Consider the following 25,270-nt stretch of genomic DNA (forward strand, 5'->3'; position numbering starts at 1 on the left):
ACCTTGTGTGTTCATTGTGCATATTGAATGGAAGAATTACGTCCAGTTGTACCTCCCTCTACACTGCTTTGTACCTTGTGGGCCTGATTCTGATCTCAGTTATACTACTGTCAGTCACCCGTCACACTGCAGAACTCACTGGAATTACAGCAGTATAACAAAAAAGAAAAGGAGTACTTGTGGCACCTTAGAGACTAACAAGTCCTCCTTTTCTTTTTGCGAATACAGACTAACACGGCTGCTACTCTGAAACCTAGCACTATAACAGTAGTGTATGGGTGATCAGTATCAAGCCTTGAGGGCCAGATCCTCCACTGCTATAAATTTATACCAGCTGAGGATTTCAGCTTCTGTGTTGCCATCTACACACCTTTAAATAATAAACAACAACAACAACTAGTAGTATGAAGGGGGGAGAAATATTATCTGGTAGCATTTTACACCAACTGTGCACAGGTGTAAGGGAGTGGGTCCAAAGTGTCCAGAATAATTTGGACGACAATCTGATCATCATTGCTTTGACCTTATTTCCCTTTCGCACCAGCTTTACCGAGAGGTACCTCTGCTAGCTACAGTGGTGTTACTTAAAGTTTACCTGAATGGGAGGAGTTTAAGTTCCACTTTGAGTCTGGGAATGATTCTCCACTCTTTTGTGTCTTGTGTGACCATTTTTACAGTTGTCCAAGGTGACTACAAAGGATCTGATCCTCATTTACACTTGGGGCTTTAAAGTGGATGTAGATTATGTTTATCCCCACTTAAAGGCCCCTTTGTACTGCCACAGTGGTGTAAAGAAGCCAGAGTAATTGATAAAGTGACTATGAGCCTGATTCTCATTTACACTAAAGACACTTTGCATAGCTCTGGCAGCATAAAAGGAAGTGCAGTGCATTTACATTCACTGTAAAACCCCTTTACATGGCCAGAGTGGTGTGGAGCAGCCTTAGTTTAAATGAGAATTAGGTTCTACTACTGTTGTAACTGAGGCCTAGTCTACACTCAGTTTTGTTGGAGTATAACAGATTAGGGGTGCCAGTTTTTTTACTGAAATAACTATATTGGTACAACCTCAAGTGTGGATTCAGTTATACCAGCACAAAGGTTCCTTATACCAGTAGCTCATTCTCCTTTTCATATGAGTCTAAAGCTATACTGATAGAAGCACCTTTATACTGATATAATTGTGTCCACACTGCAATTAGGAGGGGTGAAGGCAGCATGTGTAGACACGCCAGCTTTGATCTAGGTAGCTTGTTACAACTGCAGTGAAACCACACAGATGTTATCAATTTTTTTTTTCTGTGTCCCAATTTTTTGGTCAAAGTATAGTTAAGGTCCAGACTCCATAGAAAACAAAACAACAATAATGATAATACGTAAATAAGATTTTGTGGTCCATTCAAAAGCATCTGGCAGTCCAGATTTGGCCCCCAGTCTGCCTATTGACTACTCCTGCACGGCAGCATGGGCTGTACAGGCGGGGCCAGGATCCTGACAGGGTATGCACTTGAGGGACTATCCTATCCTGCCACAGCTTCACTGCTATTATTACCAAAGGTACCTAGATCAAAGCTAGCTCAGGTCTGCCTACACAGGTTGCAGTCACACATCAATTGCAATGTAAACATACCCTAAGGGGATTGTACTGCCCCTATAATGGCATAGTTAAAGTGATTCCACTTGTGTGTTTAAATAAACCCTGAGTGGAGAATTCTGACTTGGTAACATCTTACACCCACTTTATACTGGTGCAAATGACCACACAGTGGCTAATAAAAGTTCTGCTACTTATTTATTGGCCTGTAGACTGACAAAGGGCATAAGAACATAAGAATGGCCCTACTGTGTTAGACCAAGGGTACATGTAGCCCAGTGCCAAGTGCCCCAGAGGGAATGAACAGAACAGGTAACCATCAAGTGATCCATCCCCTGTCACTCATTCCCAGCTTCTGGCAAACAGAGGCTTGGGACACCATCCCTGTCCATCCTGCCTAATAGCCATTGATGGACCTATCCTCCATGAACCTATCTAGTTCTTTTTTGAACCCTGTTACGGTCTTCGCCTTGGCATACATCCTCAATCGGCTCGGTTTACATCTGCATAACTCACTCCATTGACTTGAGTAAAGATGAACTGGTGTAATGGAGTGGAGCATTTGGACCAGGCACTTTCTATTGAAAGGAGGTCCTCCCCCCACACCCCAAAGTTGGGTTGTATCTTTGTGCAGAGGAAGATTCATTTTGTGATCAGATTTAGCCTAAAGCCACCCTCAGATGACATGGAGTAAACCAAACATTCAATTAATTTGTCTTCTAGTAACACAAAGTGATTAAAACTATTAAGGCATGAAAAACAAATCTTCATAATCACTAGGTAGAGTAATTTTAGCAGCTTTTATCCCATGATGGGGAGTGGGAAGTCTTTTTCCAGTCAACATATCCTTTATGCCACCTCTTCAGTTCAATGTGTTTCGAGAAAATGCCACTGAAGCGTTGTTCGGTGTTAATTAATTACCATAGTACGTGTGCGCGCATATGTAATACTGATATAAGGAGTATGTGGGAATAAGGGGTAGAGCAGAACACTGAATTGAAGAACTTCTGGGTTCTGTTCCCAGCTTTGCTCTTTTTTACACAGGGACACGCAGGGAAATCAATCTGAACTACCTAAAAGTGTGAATTTTAAATGAATTCATTAAACCACATTAAATCTCTGTGTGGACACTCTTATTCTGAATTAAAGTGGCCTTAATTCAGTTTAGAAGTGAATTAAACTAAACCGAATTAAGACAACTTTAATTTGGAATAAAAATGTCCACACAGGTTTAATGGGATTTACCTAATCCACTTATGAGGTGTAATTATTGCTTGTCAATTTCTGAGATGATTGTAGGGAAAACCCTGGAGAAGAAAAGTTATCATCATAAAATGCACTCAAACACTGATGCCTACATTTTCACAAATGACTGATGATTTTGGATGCTTCTGTTTTTGGGACACCTTAAAGGGGATTGGTTTTCAGAAAAGCTAATTCATGAGTACTTAGTTAAGATAAAGTCCTTAGGGACCAGATCCAGCTCTCACTGAAGAATATGGGAGGCTTTCTGTTGACTTCACTGGGAATTGGAACTTCTCTTAACTCAGTAAGATAATAGGAACTGGGCCAGGTTTTCATCTGTGTAAATCATCATAGCTCCATTAGCTTTATTTGTATTCCATGAGAACCCATTCAGTATCACAGCCCCATTGTGTTATATGTTTGTATTGCGCATAAGAATTTTTCCCTGCCCAAAGACCTTGCAATGTAAAATAAGCAGAGATTTTTATTTCAGGGGGACAGCTAATTTCAAGGTATTTTCCTTTTTACTCTTAGAACAGGCCAGTTGATAGAAAGTTGCTAAATGATGTTTGACTTTGTTGCAAAATGAACAGGCTTATTTTCAAACAAATCTCAAATCAGCAGCTGCACTTGAGGGATTACATTTTTCAATGATGGGCACTGTCTGTCTTTGCACATTTTTGTGCCTCTCTGTGCATTTTGGGTAGTTGCAACTGTGTCCCCCTGTCTCAAGGAAAGCTGCATCAAAGATTTAGCTGTGATCAGAGTTGAACTAATTATATATGCTTTTGATCTCTCAGTAATTCATTAATTGAATGGGTTTATAATAAAAAAGAGTTTGAGAGGCTAGGGTTAGGATGCATTTATGTAAGTGGTGAAGAAAATGCTGTAAGGAAGGCAAACAAAAATAATTAGAGCTGTTTGCAGCCTTATATTATGTCTTTGTGTTAACTAGAAAACCAATTTTAAAGTGCCTGGGCATTGATATTAATGGGACTCTGGTGCAAGTAGGCAACTCATATGAGCAGTGAAGGCTTGCAGGCCCTGATCCTGCAAATGTTTACACAAGTAGGAACTTAACATAAGCTGCTAGATTCTGCCATTTTGGGGCATGTCAGGTAGTAACTTACTCTACACAGGTGAAATCCTGGCTCCACTGAATTCAATGGCAAAACTCCCACTGATATCAGTGAAGCCAGGATTTCACCCCATGAGCCCAAGAAGTCCCATTTGTTTCAGTAGAATTGTGGGTGCAGTAAGGCTGGATCCAGCAGAGTACTTAAGCGCATGCCTAACTTTAAGCATGTGGGTAAGCCCACTGTCTTCAGTGGATCTACACTGCCATAGCACTGGAGTAAAGCAGCAGAGAATTGGGCCCTTTGAACTTCAGTGGGACTGTTCACATGTTTAAGTTTAGGCACGTGCTTAAATCCTTTGCCAGATCAGGGGCTGTGTCACTATGAAGGGGAGACTGACAAAATGGGGATGGATTGTAGTTATTGATTAAACAGTAAAGGGAAGTCATGGCTGAATACATTATTTTGCAATCATTCCACTTTCTGCATAAGATATGCACAAAATCTGAATAATCAGGAGGCTGAACATAAAGAGTTGCAGCCCTTTGCACTCATGCTTGGACTCCTGGTGTGTTTCCCAGAACGGTTGCTGGGCTCTCAACGAGTACAGTACATTTGCTGAAAATTGTTCACTGATGAAGCCAGCTCCCTGTTTTTTTCCCTTCCCCGACACATGTTGAAGCCAAAAAGGAAGATTATATATTAATTTTTATGGAAATAAGCTCTTAGAAATTCCCTCCAGGATTGAAAATTGCTCTGCATTTTCAGAATCAAGTCATGTTGCTGAAACCTTAATGTTGTAAATAAAGTAACATTATTATCTGAAATTCTCCAGTCATTTTGAAAATGTACAGAGATTTGACAGTTTAATATACGTGATGAAACAAAACAGTTCAAGCAGTTGAAGGGGAGATCTTCCTTTGATTTAAAAATTGCCAACATATTAAAGTCAATGGCATTGAAGGAATGGGGAAGGAACTCTTATTATCTTGGGTTCTCTTTGGGGCTGGCAAATGTGCAAGAAACTTTAGTGAAAAATGCAATGTGTATGCTGAGATTGGCGACCAAGCCATGTTTTCAGGCTAAGCAAGGCAGCTCACATTTAATGTTGTTGGGGGAGCGATTTCTGAAATGTGGTAATTGATTGGCTTGACAGTTTTTTTCCATTTGTTTACAGGCCTCATTGGGGCTGACACGCCAGCTCACAGTATGAAGTAGGGGTGAGAGAGTAAAACCCTGTTTGTGGTTTTCTTAGGAAGAACCTTCACAGAGAGCCAAATTCTACATTCAAAATGGGCATTTGTGTTAACTTCAAAACTGATGTTAGAATGCATGAGCATCTGTATTCCAGCCAGTGGGAAAGCACTGGTTACGCCATCCTCACACATAGTGATGCAATCACAGAGTGGGGCTATCAGGAGTGAGAATGCATTAACTCAACAGCTGCATTGGAAGATATCCTCATGATAATAAAAAGATGAGGGGCATGTCCATCCTTTCCCCCAAGGGTAGCACCTATGCTCACACAGCACAGACTATTCCTGTTAGGAGCACAAATAATAGGCACGGAGGCTTATATGTTGGTGCTGTATCTGGGTCAAGTTGAGTATGTGCATAAAGAGAGATCATTACTCAGTGAACCCCTGGCACTGCTCCAGATAGCTCCTTTGCTTGGAAGTCTTTAGAAAGATTTCTCCCTGAGGATCTAGGGTTTCAACACACAACCCCCCCCGCCCCCCGCTTCATCCCCCTTACTGGATACAAATTCTCTGATGCATGTTTACGCACAGCATACTGGTAGAATTTGGCCCATTCACTAGTGGAGGTACCAGGTACATTTAGCCACAGGATGTAGGATTCGTTCCAAGTTCTACCACTTGTTTGCTGAGGCCAAAGCTCCACTGACAGTAGAGAACCCTGGGAAAGTCACTGAGATACAGATATAGAAAGAGCAACAAGAAATAGCTCCTGAAGTCAGTGGAGTCTGACCCGCATGATGCTTATGTAAGCAAGAGGAGAACTGGGCTTTTCGTGTCTTGCACTAGTTTGAAACACTGAGCCTAGTTCACCACCACACTGTACCTTACACACCAAACCAGAGTGGCAGCATTTCATACTTGCTTTGTTGTTGGTGGAAACAACTGCAAAGGGGACAGAGGATGGTGAATCAGGACCATTTGCTTAGCTTTGCTTACACTTTTGCAAGCTTTCCATAGGTGCCATCTTGCTAAGAAAATGATGAAATTTTATTCTAAACCAAATTAGGAGAGGAAATTTATGATTTTACCTATGCTGAAAAGCTGCAGCTCTGTTTGCAAACAGAAATGGGACCATTATGCCCTTGGACTGAATCTGCAAATACTTTTTCACAATCTCATCTCTCACTCAGTAAGCAAATGTTGGTAGTTTGGGTACAAATAGGGCACACATTGTATTTGACTCCTTATCAGAGGCTAAGCACTGGGGAAGAGCAAGAGATAAGCCACTCAGCAGTTTTGTCTCCTGCTTCCATAGATGAGAATCAAGATGATTTTTTAAAGTCATTTGCTAAAAGTGTAAAGATAGTGGCAGCTGAGCAAGCCATTCAAATAGATTCAGTGGAATTCAACCCCCTGTATGCTTGAGCAACCCTTTGAACTTCTAATAAATGCTTGGTCGTCTACATTTAGCTTCCCTGCTGCGTGCACGTGCAAATACACCCACACTTCATGCAAACATTTATTGGGACCCTGTCTTTAAAAGTTCTACAATGTCACTCTTCTATGGTAAAAAGGGGAAAACTCAGATTCAGCCATTTTGATTCTATATGCGCGTGTTCAGCAATGCACTTCAGCACATACTTCACTTTAACCACGTAAGTGATCACATCCTTATTAAGAAGAGAATTTAAGCATGTGTTTAACTTTAAGCTGCAGCTTTAATGCCATTGACTTCAACATGTGTTTAGATGCATATGATACACATATAGTGAGTCTAATGCACCGGCTTTATACCAGTGTAAATTCATTAAGGTCAGTGTTTTACTCCTGATTTACATCAGTGCCAAACGAGAATCTGGCCCACCAGATTCTTCATCTCTTCCAGAATCCTTTGGATAGTATTTACTTTGGGAAAGAGGAGCTGGCTTCTTCTTCAGATCTGAAAACCTAGCACTAGTCCTGGTCCTACTGCCCTTGCTCCTTGACCTCACCATTACATGATGCAGTAAGAAGCCATACGGCTTTCCCTTTGTGCTCTGCCTGCCGGCTAAGCTTTGTAGCATTTCACCTATTTCACCATTCCCCGAGAGGGACTGCTGTGCTGACAATTCAATGCATTGCCATTAGAATTGGTTTAAAAATTCCAGTTTTTAGCTGGAAAGTTCCATAGGGAAAAATGCTCTCATTTTCATTGACATTTCCTACAAATTCTTTCCAGGTTTTTGGTGAAACACTGAAGCCAAAAACTGAACATGTTTTGGAAAACTGTTTTTGGTTTAAATGTTCCATATTTTGGGGGGCAAGGGGAATCTAAAGTTTTGGGTTTCAGTTTTTTTCATTTAAAAACTGGAAAATGGCATAAAAAACGCAGTTTTCCCATGAAAATGTTGGCTTTTCACTTAAAAGCCATTTTTCTTCAAAATTATGTTTTCATGGGGAAAAAAATCAGCCAGCTGTAATTGCCCCTTTCCCCCCCTGATGAAAATGTGGCTTTTGACAAAGGGAACAAAATCAGCCTTTACAGTCACATGACTCAGCACACCTGGCCTATTTAAATCCATTTGTTCAAAAGGCTGTGAGCGCCTTTTCAGGAACAGAAGCACTTTGCAGAGGGACTTTATGATAGGAGGTTCTTCTTAACATTGCAGATGTTAAAGAACAACACATCAGTTTAATTCTTAGGCAAGCATTGGCATAACTCCTCATTCCAGGAACTAAAGGATTTCCATCCTTGTAACAGTGAGAGATATTCACAGCTATAATCCAACAGGCTGTATTAGCATCCATATGGCAGGTGTTAACCCTCGTGCCCAGAAGCAACCTTGAGAGAGGTTTCCAGAAGAGTTCCGCTCCTTTTTAGATACCTAAATAAGGGCCATATTTTCAAAAGTGCTAAGCACACAAAAGAGTGGCACTTATTATTTAGTTTCCTGAGCTTGTGTTTATTTATAAACACTATGCAGTCTCTCCTCCCCCTGCCTCCCATTTTCATATCTAAAATTAAATAAATATGCAAAACCAGAAAATTGCCAATTCCCATGTGCAACCTTGCAACAATACAAAGCTTTGTCCTTGCATAGTGCCTGTGATCTGAAGATCTCAAATTGTATTGCACTTGCTAATTAATATAGCCTCATAGTCCCCAATAAGGCAAGTATTGGACCCATTTTACAGACAGGAGCACAGTAGATGTTCATGTATTGATAGATTGTAAGGCTAGAAGAGACCATTATGAACATCTAATCTGACCTCCTGTATAAAGCAGACCATAGAATTTCATGCATGTTGTGTTACCTACAGACAGTGTCACCAGTGATGGAGTCAGGATTAGAACCCCTCGGTCTCCACCCTCAAACACTGTGCACCAATTCCTGCACTGCAGTCCCTCTCTATAAAAATTCCGAGCATTTCTGTCCCAAATGTGCATGCCAACAGAAAAGTTTTTAAGTGGAAAAAATATCCAGTTTCAAGACCGAGGAGTTATTTTATAAACAAGAGTCCAAAAGAATATTTTTAAAAGGATGAAAAATGGGGATGTTGTTTAAATGGGGAGAACGTTCATAAACTTATGGTTTTTCAAGCTCTCCCAATCCTTCTGCTCCATTCACACTTCCAAAACTAAATTATGTTGTTATAACCCTTCCCAACTGTATACTTAAAGCATGTAAAATATACATCCCTGTGTTCCGCTAGTTTTGTGCAGTGAAGTAATCTGCCTTGTTTTAGTAACCCCAGTGAAGTCTATGGGCCTGATTTAACATTGAATCCAACCCAGGATGTGCTGTCATATGGAAGGGAAAAGACATCAGGGATTTTTAACAGATCTCAGGGTCAGATTTTTAGGGGCTCAGCACCCACAACTGGGATTAGGTTTTCAAGCGAGCTCAGCTCCCATGTAAGCATATAAATAAATGGCCAGATTCTCAAAGAGCTGAACTCTTGAAAATTTTGCCCATAAATATCACCCCCAGTGCTCTGGGGCGCTGAGAACTTATGAAAATGTGACCCTTATTTTGGTTCCTAAATAGGAGCTGAGCTCTTCTGAAAATCTGCCCACAATTGAAGGTGCACTTAAAAAAAAAATCTAGGCTGAGCTTCTTTAAAATCTGGTTCCTAGTATCTGGATGTGTTGTTTAATTTTATATATCCCCAGTCACACTTTGATAGCAGCATGGTAGGTATTGACCCACATGGTCAATGTAGTGTCATATTTTCAAAAATTCCCAAGTGACCTAGGAGTCACAGCCCCATTTTTCAAAATGATTTAGGGGTGCCTGCAGAGTTTAGGTGCCCACAGGGTTAGACAGCAGTTGAGCGGGAGTTTGGCGAATGCCTGTAGTGCCTAAATGTTAGACGTAGTCCCTCTTGTGAATCCCACCTTAGGTGCTTAGGTTTCCAACATTAAAGTCTAGGTGCCTAAATTTCAGCAGCTGGCCATGCGCAGCCACCTGCGTCCTGACACTACCAAGCAGCTCAATGCCTAACTCACATCTAAGCCCTGGGATTCACAAACAAGACGTTCCCCTGCCCATCTTGCCTTCGGCACCCCGATCCAGTAGATATACTTTAAGAGAGCCATAAAGTAAAATTGCAGTATGAAGTATTTATTTCAAGGGCTGGTCTACACTGAAAAGGTACACTGGCCTAGCTACATCTCTCAGGGGTCTGTAAAATCCACACCCCTGAAAGACATGGCTAAGCTGACCTAAGCCCCAGTGTGGACAGTGCTAGATGAATGGAAGAACTCTTCCGTCAATCTAGCTACTGTCTGTCAGGGAGGTGGATTATGGACAGCAATGGGAGAACCCCTCCCTTCACCATAGTGTCTACACTCAAGTGCTACAGCAGTGCAGCTGTGCCACGGTAGTGTTTTAAGTGTAGATGTAGCCCAAGACACAAGGGAAGTGTGTGTCAAAGGTGCCCACCCTGCCTCTTTAACAATGACTGCATATAACTTTGAATATGGTACCATAGATCTCCCACTGGCTCTGGAAACCCTGATTGAGGTCCATGTGTGCTGTTACTTCAGTCTCTTTGTCTACAATGGTGTAAACATTTCTTCCTACTATATTTTTAACAGAGTTTGGTGTAAAACTGATTGCCTTTGTTTTTAAATGACTGTTTTCTGCTCATGATTCATCAGCTTGGGAGATTCCCTCCGAAAGCTATACAAAATAAACACTGTTTGGGCACTCAGACATGTGAATGAGTCAGACTAGGAGATATTCAGTTCTTCATGGTCTTCCATCATTTTTGTAAATGTATTTAGCATTTAATTCATCTAAATCCCTGCTTTCCCCCTTGATCCCTTTCCTGAAAATAGAATTCTTGAAGTCCAAGGACAGTTTTCTTCTCCGCGGGCTCTATCCTGGCAATTGACCTCAATGGTTATTCAATTTTGTACTTAGTCTGAGCTAGATCCTCAGCTGCTGAAAACCAGAATAATGGTGCTGATGTTGATGTGGCTATGTTGATTTACACCAGCTGAGGAGCTGGCCTTTGGAGTCTTTAAATGGTGGATGAATATCTTTCTAAAAAGTTATGCTCTAGTTCAGCAACAAATTATTGGGATTAGTAATGTTGACTTTTATAGTAAAGAACATAATCATCCTCCACTGTAGGAATTACCAGATAGAATTCTATGGCCTGTGTTCCACAGAAAGTTAGAGTGGACGACTACAGAGGTTTCTTCTGTCCTTAAATTCCATAAATTAGTAGTAGAGATGGAATGTGTTTTGAATCTCCAAGTTCTCAGCAAAACCATCAGAAAAAGATTCAAAAACTTGTCCTGAGAAATGGACAACAGGTCTAATAGTGACATAGGTATGAGATTTTTAGTGAAAACAAATATCGCTTTGATCCTGACCATTTACCCTTTGAAGATATAGTTTTTGCTTTTATATTAGGAGTGTCCTTTTAGGATTGTTGATGCCATGGCATTTGCATTCTGATCTGTTTTCTTTCTTGGATAGGAATTTCCCTTGGCAATCATCGGACGGCCAGAATGCTACTGTGGCTATCCCACAATGCATTTCACTCTTCACGACAGCGTGGACAGGTTGTTCTGCAGCAGACTGCAGAACGTCAGTAGTATGGCTGAGGTGCCAAGAGAAGAGAATTACTATCATGTCTATCAGACTCCAGTACAAGGTAAATGCTGCAACTCAGCAAGAGCCCCCGGAAGTCAATGAAGCTATGCCTGTTTACACCAGGTGAACATCTAGCCATAGAGGTGTTAGCGCTAATATCCAGGCCACATGCTGATTTGAATCATTGCAGCCTGCCTATACCTAAATTCCCCATGCAGTTTTAGTTGTATATGGTAGTCTTTCACTTCCTTTTTACCAAACTGATGTGTGATTTTGTCAGGCACTATTGAAAAATGGATCATTTTCGAGCCCAGACATGGCAGCATTTCAGTGGTAAAGTGGTTCCAAACTGCTGTAGGATTCTTTGCTGTGTATGTGTATATAAACATATGTGTTAAGTAGCATTAACATATATGTTTTATATACACACTATCCATATGTGTAATATAGAAATTAACACAACATTAACACTGTTTTATGTGATGTTTACAAGAGTAAAATAGCCATGCAAGCAAAACAACATGTTATGGACACAACATAATCAAGTAGCGGCTTTTGGAAATCCCCGGCCTTAAAATTCCTGGACAGTTTCATGGGCTTTTGATTTTTCAAACAACTTTAACGAAACAAATTAGAACTTTTCCTTCACCCTAAACTAAAACTACACTGATTTCGTGTTGAACTTCAATAAACCTCCTTTCAAAAGAGAATTTCAAGGATTTTTACAATGAATGAAGCCTTATAAAGCCCCTGTGGGTGTAAGTAATTATCTTACAGGTATGGAAATTAAGGCACAGAGCTTAGCCTGCACTTAAACACTATGACTAAGGCCAGAAGGGACCACCGGATCATCCAATGTGACATCCTGTATCTCACCGACCAGCAACACCACCCATCACCTACACACTGAACTCAGCCACCGCTACCCCCCCCCTTGCCCAGAGCCAAACAATAGCTATGTGACAGTCCAAAATAGAACCTAGACTTCTAGTTCTGTGCTTTAACCACAAACCATGCTCTCTCTGGCTCATACATATTGCAATTATAGCTGCATTAAAACCAATGCTACCAGCATTTCTAATTTACTTGAGACATCTTCCTCTAAATGCTCATAAGCATCTAGAAGTAGGTTGGTAACATCGACAATAAGGCTTCAATCCAGCAAATCACTTAAAGTTAACTGGATACTTAAGCGCATGAGTAGTTTCACTGATCTCCGTAGTACTATTCATAGGCATGATGCTGAGCATATCTCTAAGAGCCCTGCTGGATAGAGGCCTAAACTTCTGCTCATAGCCCATTTTCACCAACACGTATCAAACGAAGTAGAGTAGGTAAGGCCCACTTCTGAGCATTTATTGGTTCACACCCCTATTGGACTGCAGCCCTCTGAACTGATTTGAAAATCCAGAGATTTAATTGCGCACATTTCAAGATATTTGGAAGTTCTAGTTATTTTGAATCCAGCAGTTCAGGCTAGGAATTTTCTCATTGACTTCAGCCAGAGCAGGATCAGGGTTCCAAATATGAACGCTGAATACTTCAGAACATGCTTTGATTTTAGAAATCACCCTAGGGAGGGATATTGGGGCACCCTACATGCTGGATCCCGTGCAGGCATTCGTCCACAGCAACTTTTAAATGGATGGCACTGCCTGCGATGGGATAAGGAGCAATGTGCAGCATTTCTTCTTTCTATTCATTAGAGATGACCACACATAGCCCCTTCATGGGTTATGCTCATTCCCTGTTCTGAGGTTAGGCAGGCATTAATAAGTATACGGATATAAAGCCAAGCTCTCATGTCGCACTTTTCACCAGTAGCTCTCAAAGTCCTTTACAGAGGAGGCCAGCATCTTTATCCCTGCTTTACAGATGAGGAAATGGGCATGGAGAGGCAAAGTGACTTTCCCAAGGTGGAGACAGGAAGAGAACCCCGACCTCCCGAAGTCACTGTGGTGTGGCATCCACGAAGGCACACGGCCACATATCCGTAGACAATGCCACTAAAGTTGTGTAATGATTGTGAAACCCTTCAGTTCCACAATGTAAGATGTCCAAACAGATTCTAAAATATAACGAGAGAAAATAGTTCATCGGCCACCACTCTCTGTTTTAAAGTTGAATCCATTTCATGTGAACATATACATAGTCAGGGTTTGATCCTTTCTTCTGAGTGAGAAACGCTCACCCTAGACAGCTGACCTTACCTTCCACAGCATCCCTTGTTCTGTGGATTGAATTTTGAGGCTGCCAGGGGCCCTGTTTGCAGCAGATCTGACAGAACATGCTTGTGAGACAGGTTACACCCAGCCTTTTTGAAGTGCCAGGAAGCCTAATTTCTTTTGATTTCCATTTCAGCACAAGCCTCTCAGGAAGGATGTGAACTGAAGTCTGAAGCTTAATCCCTGCCCTTCCTCCGCCCCACCACCACATTGATTATGGCCAATTGACTAATTTTCAAATGCAACAGGAACATTCTTTACATACATGTTTACAGGTAGAATATGGGTTTTAAGAGACTGCTTTGAGTTAGGAATGGTGCATCACTTCCCTGCCCTATAAAGAGCCCTATACAGACAAAGACACAATCTTGCCTAGTGTTGTTCCATAGTGGGTGAGCAATCTGCCTCCATCCCACCTTTATCATTTGCATTAATTTATGGCTATTTTCTTTGCAAAGCACTCAGATGTTCCCCTGGGAGATAGCAAAAGGTATGGGACATACAGTTACATATGTAAGGCCAGATCTTCAGCTGGTATAAATTGGGATAGTTCCATTTTCGTATGGAGCTACACTGAGCTACACCAGCTGAGGCTCTGGCCCATATACTGCAGATAGGCAAGTATGCACTGATGCTGCATGACACATGACTGTTGGAGGATTAAGTGCCAAGGATGCATCATTCTGTAATGCTGAACCTGCTTCTGTAAATGGAAAGAGCTACATCTTCTACCTGTGGTGCTATATTTTTTAGTGATGCTTCTTTGCAAGCAGTGGTCCCGATTCCCTCCCCTCCCTCAAAATGTACCTACATCTTTTCTCTCTGTACATTATTCTGTAAACAGACACCATAGTCAGCAACTGTCACCAAGATGACATTTACACAGGTACAAAAAGAATGACTGTGGCTGTCCTGAATGGCAATTATATTTTTAAAACACAGCACATGCAATCTGTCTTGACTGCAATATTTTAGCACTGCTTTTGCGACCATGAAAGGCCTTCAAAGCATGGAATATTGCTTTGCTTTTGAAAATCCCAGGCTAAGAGGTTGAATTGAACTCTAACTTATAGGAAACCCCTCCTATTACAATGAGACACTTGATTCACACATCTAATGGCACATTCAGGCAGGCAGTGAACAGCCAGCCTGCCAGGCAAATAGCAGTTAACAAAAACATGTATCCAGGGGCTTTTATTAGAACCTGTAGGTAGGTACAATAATTTCCTGCAGTTCTAATAATAAAGCATTGCTTAACATGACGTCAGTCTCTTGAAAGCCTCCTGTAAAGATAAACTCTTTGGCCTGTTCAGGCTGAATTAATTTTGAGAAGTATCTGAATCACAACTGGACTCAAACTGATATCCTATGGTATACATAGAAAAAATGAAAGCAATAAACCTTGTAATCAGTAGCTGTCAGTAAAATTAATAAGAAGGCACCATGCTTACAATGAAATATCTTCTGTACTTACAGACACCCGATGCACAGATAGGATATTCCTCACTACCAAATCCAAAGTATTTGTTGCTTTGTCTAGTTTTCCTGGGGCCGGGAATACCTGGGCTCGTCATTTAATAGAACACGCCACTGGATACTACACTGGAAGCTATTACTTTGATGGAACCCTGTACAACAAAGGTATTGTTGTCGGAGACACGTGAAAACCTGAAATCAGCTTTAAACATGCACGTTTACTTGTCTCGACATTTGTTTATAATATTGATAGATGTATTTATTATAAAAACCTGTGTTAAAAATTAAACACGTTTGGAATTTGAGAGTACCAGCCTTTCATATATATTGTACAGTGTACAGAGACTGGTTGAATAGTATACATAAACCGATTCACATACATTTTCAAGAGTAAAAACTTGCTCTGATTTGTGGGGTCACATTGGGTAAACTATGCAAACTTGAGCATCTATTATCATCATCCCTGTGTGTGTGTGTGTGTGTCTCTCACTCACACACACACACACACACACACTCTGTCTCTCTCTCTCTTTCTCCCCTTGCCCCATTGTCAGAACAGGCCCATAAAAAAATTTTCAGCAACAAATGAGCTGCATTCTTGGGCTAAGATTTTCAAAGGCACGTAAAGAAGTTGGGCCACGATTTTCCAAACTGACTAGTGGCTGTGGGCCCAGCAAAAGACAAATTAAAGGGCCCTACATTTTTTAAAGTGCTGAGCAGCTGTCTTCTGAAAATCATCTTTAAGGTGTCTCAAGTTGGGCACCCAAAAATCACTAAAGAAAATAATAGAATGATAAAAATGTAGGGCTGGAAAGGTCCTCAAGAGGTCATCAAAGCCAGGCTTCTGCACTGAGGCAGAACCAAGTATACCTAGAACATCCCTTACAGGTGTTCATCCAACCTATTCTTAAAATCTTCCAGAGATGGGGATTCCACAACCTCCCTTGGAAGCCTATTCCACAGCTTAAACTACCCGTATAGTTAGAAAGCTTTTCCTAATAGCTAACCTAAACCTCCCTTGCTGCAGATTAAGCCCATTACTTCTTGTCCTACCTTCAGTGGACATGGAGAACAATTGATCACTCTTTTCTTTACAACAGCCCCTAACATCTCTGAAGGCTATTATCAGGTCCCCTTTCAGTCTTCTTTTCTAAATGATTTAACATGCCCAGGTTTTTTTAACGTTTCCTTGTAGGTCATGTTTTGTAAAACCTTTTATCATTTCTCAAAAAGAAAAGGAGTACTTGTGGCACCGTAGAGACTAACCAATTTATTAGAGCATAAGCTTTCGTGAGCTACAGCTCAGTTTCTGTTGCTCTTCTCTGGACTCTCCCCAATTTGTCCACATCCTTCCTAAAGCGTGGCACCCAGAATTGGACACAGTACTCCTGCTGAGGCCTCACTAGCCAGGACCCAAGACTGACTCTTGCAGGACCCCACCAGATATGAATAACTGACAACTACTCTTCAAGTACAGTTTTGCTCTTTCAAGCAGTTTTGCAACCGTCTTATAGTAATTTTATCTAGACCACATTTCCCTACTTTACTTATGAGAGCATCATGTGGGACTGTACAAAAGCCTTACTAAAAAATCAAGATATATGATGGCTCTTACTTCCCCACATCCACTAGGCCAGTAATCCTTTCAAAGGAGGAAATTAGATTGGTTTGGAATGATTTGTTCTTGACAAATCCATCCTGACTATCCCTTACAACCCTATGATCTTCTAGGTGCTTATAAATTGTTTAATAATTTGTTACAGTATCTTTCCAGTTATCAAAGTTAGGCTGAGTGGTCTATAATTCCCTGGGTCCCCTTTGTTCCCATTTTTACAGATCGGTTCTGTGTTTGCCATTCTCCGGTCCTCTGGGACCTACCTATTCTCCATGAGTTCTTGAAGACAATTGCTAACCATTCTGAAATTGCTTCCACTAATTCCTTGGCCACCCAAGTCGCATTTATTTACAATTATTAATATTGTGGTAGTACCTGGGAGTCCCAGTCATAGACCAGGACCCTATTGTGCTAGGAGCTGTACAAACCTGGGGGGGGGGAAGGTGGTCCCTGCACCAAAGAGCTTACTGGCCAAGGAAAATTAAGAATTAATAGTCACATAGCTGGTCATTGATAGAATCAGGAATTGAATTCCAGACCTCCTGACTCCCGATCCAGGGCTCTATCCACTAAGTTACGTTGTTTCTTGTAGTTGTTAGAATTTTACACCATTAGAGGATCTTGTTTATAACATGAAACCTGAATTTTTTTTAAAACAATGAAACCCTCATATTTTAAAACAGGTTTTAAAGGAGAAAAAGACCACTGGAGAAGCAGGAGGACTATCTGTGTAAAAACACATGAAAGTGGCAAGAGAGAGATTGAAATGTTTGACTCCGCCATCTTGTTGATCAGGAACCCATACAAATCTCTAATGGCAGAATTCAACAGGAAGTGTGCTGGCCACCTGGGATATGCAACAGATAGGAACTGGAAGAGTAAAGGTAACATGCCAAGCCATTGCTAACCAATGGATGTTTAAAATGGCTTTCAAACAATAAGGCTTGAAAGTGGGGTGCTATGGGTGTTGCTCGTAGGGCAATGCACTGAGGGCCTAATCAAAAGCTCATTAAAGTCCATGGGAGTTTTGCCACTGAGATTAGTGAACTTTCCATCAGGTCCTAGGGCAGAGGGAGGCCCCCAGAAACCTCAGATCTGAATTTTGGAGGTGGTTAGAGTCTTAAACCACATCATCTGTCACAGAAAGAGAGCACAGCCCCAGGACTAGCACAGCACAAAGGATAAGCAGCCTGGCAGAGAGAATTTCTCTTTGCAGAGAAATCCTGCACACAACCCATTTAACCAGGCTGTATGCTGTGGTGAGGATTTCCCCCGCAGTATCTAATAGGCGAGATATATTAAAAAGATTAGTTTAAGATCAAGGATATGATGGAACAGGATTTGTTGGGGTACATTTGTATGCATTTTACAGGCATTACTGTAGTACAGATTAGTAATAATAAGACTTGTTGACCGTTACTCAGAGCCCCCAGACATGTTTTAAAAATGCAGCCACCATGCTTCATTTTCCTTTTGATACTTTCAGCTAGCAAAGCAAATGACAACTTTAAATTCCCCACTGAATGCATTGCTACATTCATACTTTACCATGCTAAAGAATTCAGCATGGGCTTCTCCTTTTGTATATCCTGAGCATTAGAATAAGGGATGGGCAAACTGCACAATCCCTGTTGGAGGTTCTCCAACATTGTATGTTTCTATCCTGAAACCCTGGTTCCCCCTTATCCCGCTCAACCAAGGACCATGCGTTTACAATTTCACAAACAACACAAATGATAGGAGTGGAGTGGAGGCACTGGGTGAAAGAGTTACCTAAGATCAGGCACATTAGTGGTAGAGCTGGGATTAGAACCCAGATCTCGTGACTTCCTGTCCAGTGCCCTCTCTATTAGAATCACTCCTAATAAATAAATTAGGAATAAAATAAAATAGGAATAAATAGGAATATTAGGAATAAAATAAAATAAATAAAATAAATCGCTCCTAGTAAATAAATGTGCTGCAGGTTTCAGTATACCAGTGTACTACTTGTGAAGAATTAGGCAAAGGCTTTCTAGTTCAAGCAGGAATTAGCTCAGTGAAGTCCTATGGCCTGTGTTATACAGGTCAGATTAGATCATCGTAATTGTTCCCTCATTTTTGAAAATTTTATAGATTTCCTCCCCACCCACACACCCCTTTCTCTGCTTCTATTTTTCAACAAGTTTTCTAAGCAACATGCAAACTCAGCAACTTTCATATTCAGACCAAACACACAGAGTTAGTGGGGGGGCTGAAACTAGAGCTCATTTTAAAAACAGAGAACATTTTCCACTAAAATGTTTAAAATGTAAATGAAATTTCAAAAATTTGAAAAAAAAAATCATCTCACCAGCTGTAGGTCAACCTTAGGCAAAAAGAAGTCAGCCGTCCCTGACAAACAGGACAAATACTGCTCCAATTTATACTTTTGCTGCCCCATTCAGCAAGATCAGATTTTGCCCCATTCTATTGCTGCCCCAGGAGAATGTTTGGGAAATTATTAAAACACAGTGTGGATAAAATCTAATATTTCCCCCCCTTCCCATCTCTTTCCCCAATGTACAGAATGGCCAGACTTTGTCAACAGCTACGCCTCATGGTGGGCCTCTCACGTCTTAGACTGGTTAAAATATGGAAAACATCTTTTTGTTATTCACTATGAAGACTTAAAACAGAATCTCATCCCCAAGCTGAAAGAAATGGTGGAATTCCTAAACATGACGGTGACAGAGGACCGACTGCTCTGTGTCGAAAACAACAGAGATGGGAATTTCAAGCGGTCAGGTGCTAGGCAGAAGGATTTTGAACCGTTCACCCAGGAAATGAAAGATCTTATCAACAGCTACATCCTAACAGTGGATGAAGCGCTGAAAAGAAGAAACCTGACAGGGCTGCCAAGAGAATATGTTCCAAGATGATATCCCAGTTGCAGTTAGCTGTGTTTTTAAAATAAAATAAAAATAAATAAATACGAGACCAGAGCTTTATACCAGCAAAAGCAAAGATATTCTTGGAGTCTGCTGAGGAATGCAAATTCTCTCCACTCTTGGATGTTCTTCAGGGGCATTAAGTGCTTCAAAAGGCAAACAATGAAGGACGGAAATTGGGTTATAAACCAAGGAAAAAGCTATTAGTGTCTGCCTATGTGTGTCCTTCCCTATATAAACGGCTACAAATTTAACAGTTTTGCACTGCTAATTCTGGAAAAGGATTCCTTCTTCTCATCCTTACTGCCTACTAGCAATACCTGTCAAGAATAACTTGAGATTTTGCAGTGCTTGATTTGGAAAACCCTCAAAGGTGATAAATATTTTCATCCAAGCTTTTAAGTAAGTTAGTTGCTTTCTTTTTAAAAATTTTCCCCTCCCATCTCCTAAATTCTCTAGTTGCCAACCACTCATCCCATACATCCTCACATTAGACTTTTGTTTGTGTGCAAGGGAGAAATAGAAATATACTTGCAGTGAACACTTCCACAGAGATATTAATGGTCAGATAAACCTTGTCTAAGGCTCACCTTAAATACCTAGGCTTGGACTGGTCCACTAACTTGTCAGAAACTGCATTGTTGCATGGTAGATCTGATTCAAGACTGACCTTGGGTTTTCATCATAATATGGACTCAACACATGTGCCAGAGGAGATATTAATATAATCTCCAGGAGGGAGGTGCATCCTGTCTCCAGCTTGCCTCCAGCTCTTTGGGCTGGAATCAAGGAGAGTGGTGGGTCTCCCTTGGTGGTAGGATATATAGCCCCATGCAGAAGGGGCCTGAGCAGGGGAAAGAAGGAATTTCCAACAGGAGAAAATGATGATTCATTATAAAGGGATGGGCAAAAAGCTCCATGATATCATCCCGCTCAAACCAGCCCCGAATTCAGAGGCATACCTCAGGCTTGGTAAAGGCCCCATTGTATATTATATCCTTGCTGGGTTGAGGAAGGGTTGATGAGATCAAGAGAAGAACAAAGCATTTCATTTCTGTTACGAGTGACACTCAATGCCTGAGTGGGAACCCTTTGTCTTTAAGTTTATGGTCTCTACAGTCGGTCTTGTCACTGGGCCTGGTGTGCCATTTGGGCCCAAATGACAGCTTAGCTGTGTATAGTGCTGAAGAGTCAAGAAAGTGCTTTTCTATTGCAAGGATAGTGGCCACAGTCAAGTGATTAAAACTAATGAGTTGGAGGATGGGGAAGGTGGCACTGGCAGCCATGGAAGAACAGAAGCTCTATGGGTGAGCAGTGCTGCTAGTAGACATGGTGAGTGAAGAGGACCATGCAGCGTTCTGTCACACAGCATGCTTGTTGGCCTCTTAACAGACAAAAAAAGTCCCACCTGGGTAGATTCACCCCTTCCAGACGTCTAAGCTCTCTAGGTAAAGACTAAGCTGCTCACTGTTGTCCTCAAGAGCCATCTCCAGCTTTACTCCCAACCTCTTAAGGGCTGTATTTAGAGTTAGCAATGAAGTAACTTTTCCTTTGAGACAACGTAGGTCTAGTATGTAACTATGGTTGTTGTACCCTGAAAGGCGGATGATTTTCCAGGTTGGGATTGGGGGTGAGGGGGTTAATTCCATTATGCTTCCCTTCAGTGTATTACATTTAATTCTTGAACACATGCAGCAACATGACACCAATTAGCTTTGTGCATTCAGCTAAGAGCCACCCTTGGTATCAGCAGGAGTCACACATGAAGCTCAGAGACATTTTATCACCCTACATGCTTTGGGGCTAGGCCTGGAAGGTTGTATTACTCTACAGTGTATTTGTTCATGTTAACTTTAAAAAATTCCCCCAAACCCCAATGGAAAATTAGTTTTAATAAAAAAAAATAATAAAACAGTTTATATGAAGGGAGCTGGCCCTCCTTTGAGTATGTACCATTGATGCTTTGAAAATATAGTAAATCAAGCACAGTCTGGTCTGTATCTTTTATAAGTTTTCCTTGTTTGTGCTCTGCATGCAATTGTCTTGTTTCTTTCTTCCTTCCTCTGAAGAATTGCTCATTATCATGAAACTAACTACACAGTAGTCCCATCTCAGCTGGAACCAAAAATGGATGGAGACTTTTTTGCTTGAGTGAGGAGAGAGATTCTGGTATGAAATGGAGGAAACTGCCCACTATGTGCCTGCATTTCCACTCTATTTCTGAAGTTGACACCAGTGTAACTTCCATTAATCTCAGGGAAGCTGTTTGTTATGTACACCAATGTGAGAGAGTTTACAGTGAAGCCCAATAAGTCTAATTCTCTTCTCACTTACATGAGTAGTAAATCATAAATGAAATCAATGGAACTATGCTGCTGCAAATCCAGTTTAAGGCACATGGAGGATGATAGAGAGAGAAGAGTATCCCTGGACCAAAGAGATTTTCGAGGCTCCATTCAATTCTAATTAGTTTTAAGTGGAACCCAGGTAACCTTCAGTATTTTACTCAACAAGATATGCTAAAAGAAAGTAAGAGTTGTCTTTAAAACATATACCAATAAAGATATGGTGGATACAGATAGATCTTTGAAAGGCTTTCCTCCTATCTTATAAATTAGGAATACAGTAGTGCCCAGAACTCTTGGTCAAAAGCATGGCTTCATGGTTCTAGATGCTGTACATACAGTCCGAAAGTGAGGGAGAGGAAGCATTTCTAGATAAAATTTTCATAAGCACCTAAGTGACGTGGATCTTACCTTTCAGGATCTTGGCATAAGTTCCCATTTTCAAAAAGGGCCTAGTTTCCTTAGGTGCTTTTGGAAGTTATACCCACTATCACATTTTAGGGATGGAGAACTGACAGATACAGAGTGTGTCACTTGCCCAAGGACTTTTATTGATTTCAGTGCTCACTGGATCAGACCCTCAGTACATCCACAGCCTTACTCACCACATAATAATTTGTTTCAAGCAGTGGGTAACTAATACTGCTGATGAAAATCCAAATGGGAAGCAGTTATGCATACGGAGTATGAACAAGTCAGCCTGTGTGCACCAGTCTCAGACATTAATGAGAATTGGCTTCATAGATCAAAAGGCAGTATATAGTCCCATTTTACTTCAGAAAGCCTAAATCTTCTCTGTCCACCATCTCACTAGCTTTTTAGCTAGAGTGGCGTTTACCCAGAACATGGGTACAGCAATGTAACAAAGGTCATATAATTTTATTTTAAACTGAGGGGCCTGGCAGCATCATTTGAATTAAGATTATGTCAGTGTTTATTTTATAAGCCATGTTTGTAATAGCTTATAACACAGCTATTTTCGTTTACATCAGGACAAAAGAACACAACAGAAGTGATTAACCTAGAAGCAATAATAAAAGACTGATTTAAAATGTGTTGGTTATGAGAAACATGGATTCCATATAATTCTAGAAGAAGGAAGATATTGACACTTCTAAAAAATTATGAACACTATACAGGGTCTTCATTTCAGTGCATATTGATTTAGTCGACCACATTCTCCAATGGTGTCATAAGGTGTCGGCAAATGGAAAGTGGACATTAAGACACTAAGAAGTCAAAACGGTACCATTTTATGCCCACTTTGTAATGAGTGCACATGGTGCAGGGCAGTGAAGAATCTAGTCTATAATTGTTTAGGCCCCAATTCCTCAAGCTGGTCTGCCCAGGCAGACCCTGGTGTACACAGAAGCCCCCTTGATTCCAGTGGAAGGCAGTGTTGACCAGTGGATAAAGCACTGCACTGAAACACAGGAAACCTGGGTTCTATTCCTAGCTCTACCCCTGGCCTGATGTGTGACCTTGGGCAAGTCACTTCCCCTCCTTGGGTCTCAATTCCACAGCTGTAGAGTGGGGATAGTGATACTGACTGCCATTGTAAAGCAAAGGTAAAGTTCTACTAATGACTATTATTCTTCTAAGGCTCTATGATGCGAGGCAGATTGCAGGATCAGAGCTTTACAATGTAATGATCCCACTCAAGGTACAAGGCCAAGAGGAGATAAGAACACTGGGCTCGATTCTTGTTTATACTCCAGGCCTGATTCTCTCTTACAACTCTCTGGCAACACAAAAGGGCCAATATATTACCAATGAGACTCGGAGCCAATAAGTTGCCAATGGAAGTTTTGAAGGTGAGTGGGTGGGATTGTTAGTTTTAAAAACACTTTCATCTTTATTTTTATTATTTTCCCCAATATTTTATTACCACTAACAAAGCAAAGGAAAAACCTGCATCAATTTTTGCAGAAACTGGCTGGAGAATGTATATGGAGTGCAACATACTTAGGCGCACACACTAAATTTTTCCCTTTATCATAGGTTGAAGTCACATGTGAAGCGGCCCATTTGCAAATCGTCACTGAAGTACCCAAATGAATATTTGGCACCCACTGATAACTGTTTGGGCTTCAATATGTGGGATTTATTCATTGAAGTTTGGCCCCCAACCCTGAAAAACTTGGGCTTCTCATGTGTACAAAGTTACTTATATGTTTAAGCCATTGCAGATTTGAGGTTAAAATTTGGTGTGAAATTAAATGTTAGTGGATTCCTTCTCTAGCTGTGCATAATTTTTTTTTAAAAACTGAAAAGCATTTGGATAATTTCAATTCTGTGCAAGTGAGGAAGAATAATAGGACAGTTCAAAAACTCTTGGAAGAAAGCCGTTCAATTATGTGAGCATGTTGTAATGAAGTCTCAAGCTGGCTAAAATTAGATCTTAAAGAGTATGAATATGCAGTAGCATTTTGCATGCCAAAGTGGGTTTGTTTTCCAAAAAAAGTAACACTAGCTAACTTAGGACCTGCCTATACAGGGAGCTATTCCTGATTAACTATATGGTGAATGCTCTGTGGAAGTGATTCAGAATAAGGCACTCCTTTTCCAGAATTAAAGCATCCACGCGTCAGTCAGAAATAGTTAATCCCCTTTAAATTAACACCACACCATATTCTGGTTTAATTTTCCTGTGTGGACCAGCTCTAAATCTTACTAGACAGACATATATAGTGCATTCTCCATATTTATCAGTGGATAAATTAATTTATGCAAAATATGAATTAAGAGCATTTGCAAATGTAAAGAACTGTTCCGCACAAAAATACATTAGCACCTTGCACCAAAATGCACTTTTTCACAAGTGCAGCTGGCATGTCATTTGCCAGTCTCTAACTAAAATTTCTGAGTTAGTGAAACTGGACAGGAGAAACAGCATTTATCAAATGAAGGACCCAGAGGCTCTCCTTTTTACTATTATTTTAAAAAGTAGCAGCAACAGGGATTTGTCAATCTTTGCAATGAGTTGATGCATTCATGCATCTCAGACAGTGTTCTCCAAGGGTATCATGCACTTATATTTTTCAGACAGCATTATGTGCTATGAAATTATTCACAAATATTACAGTGCTCTGTAGAATCTGAAAGCTGCCGTGTCTAATGAATAAGACCCAGCCAGTGCACCTTTACTCAGCGTGGGCTCACTTCTTTAACTCAGGTATGAATCAGAAGTAGCTCTGTGGAATTAAGTGGGCCCAATTCACTGTTGCTCTGCACCTTGTGCAGCCATGTACACCCTTGTAAACATGAGTATAACAACCTATCAGATTAGCATGATGGCATTTTGCACTGATGTGAACGACTACCCAAGGTGAAGGGCAACAAAGAATTGAGCCCAACTAGGGTATGTTGGCATAAAACTGGTGTAAGTGAGAAGAGATGGATAAGGCCTCAAGTTAACCTGGCCTTCCTTCCCTGGAACCAGGGTTACAGTTTTCTCTGACCTCAGTGCAGGTAAAGATTTAAAAAAAAAAAAAAAA

General features: G+C 40.9%; 2 protein-coding genes across 3 annotated transcripts in view; one reads left to right on the forward strand and one right to left on the reverse strand.

The window, feature by feature from the left end:
- Window positions 1-21,416, forward strand: part of WSCD1 (WSC domain containing 1) — a 57,286-nt gene extending 35,870 nt beyond the window's left edge. The window contains exons 6-9 of the mRNA XM_084651333.1: window positions 11,087-11,264; window positions 14,905-15,069; window positions 17,203-17,403; window positions 19,067-21,416. Of these exons, the coding sequence (XP_084507459.1) occupies window positions 11,087-11,264; window positions 14,905-15,069; window positions 17,203-17,403; window positions 19,067-19,419 (897 nt within the window). The 3' untranslated portion in view covers window positions 19,420-21,416. The remainder of the gene's footprint in view (window positions 1-11,086; window positions 11,265-14,904; window positions 15,070-17,202; window positions 17,404-19,066) is intronic.
- The window catches only part of EXO5 (exonuclease 5), a 491,361-nt gene that overhangs the window by 458,123 nt on the left and 7,968 nt on the right, over window positions 1-25,270 (reverse strand). The window lies entirely within an intron of this gene.

This window comes from Lepidochelys olivacea (genome assembly GCF_965140295.1).
Source record: "Lepidochelys olivacea isolate rLepOli2 genome assembly, chromosome: 17".
Classification (NCBI taxonomy): domain Eukaryota; kingdom Metazoa; phylum Chordata; order Testudines; family Cheloniidae; genus Lepidochelys; species Lepidochelys olivacea.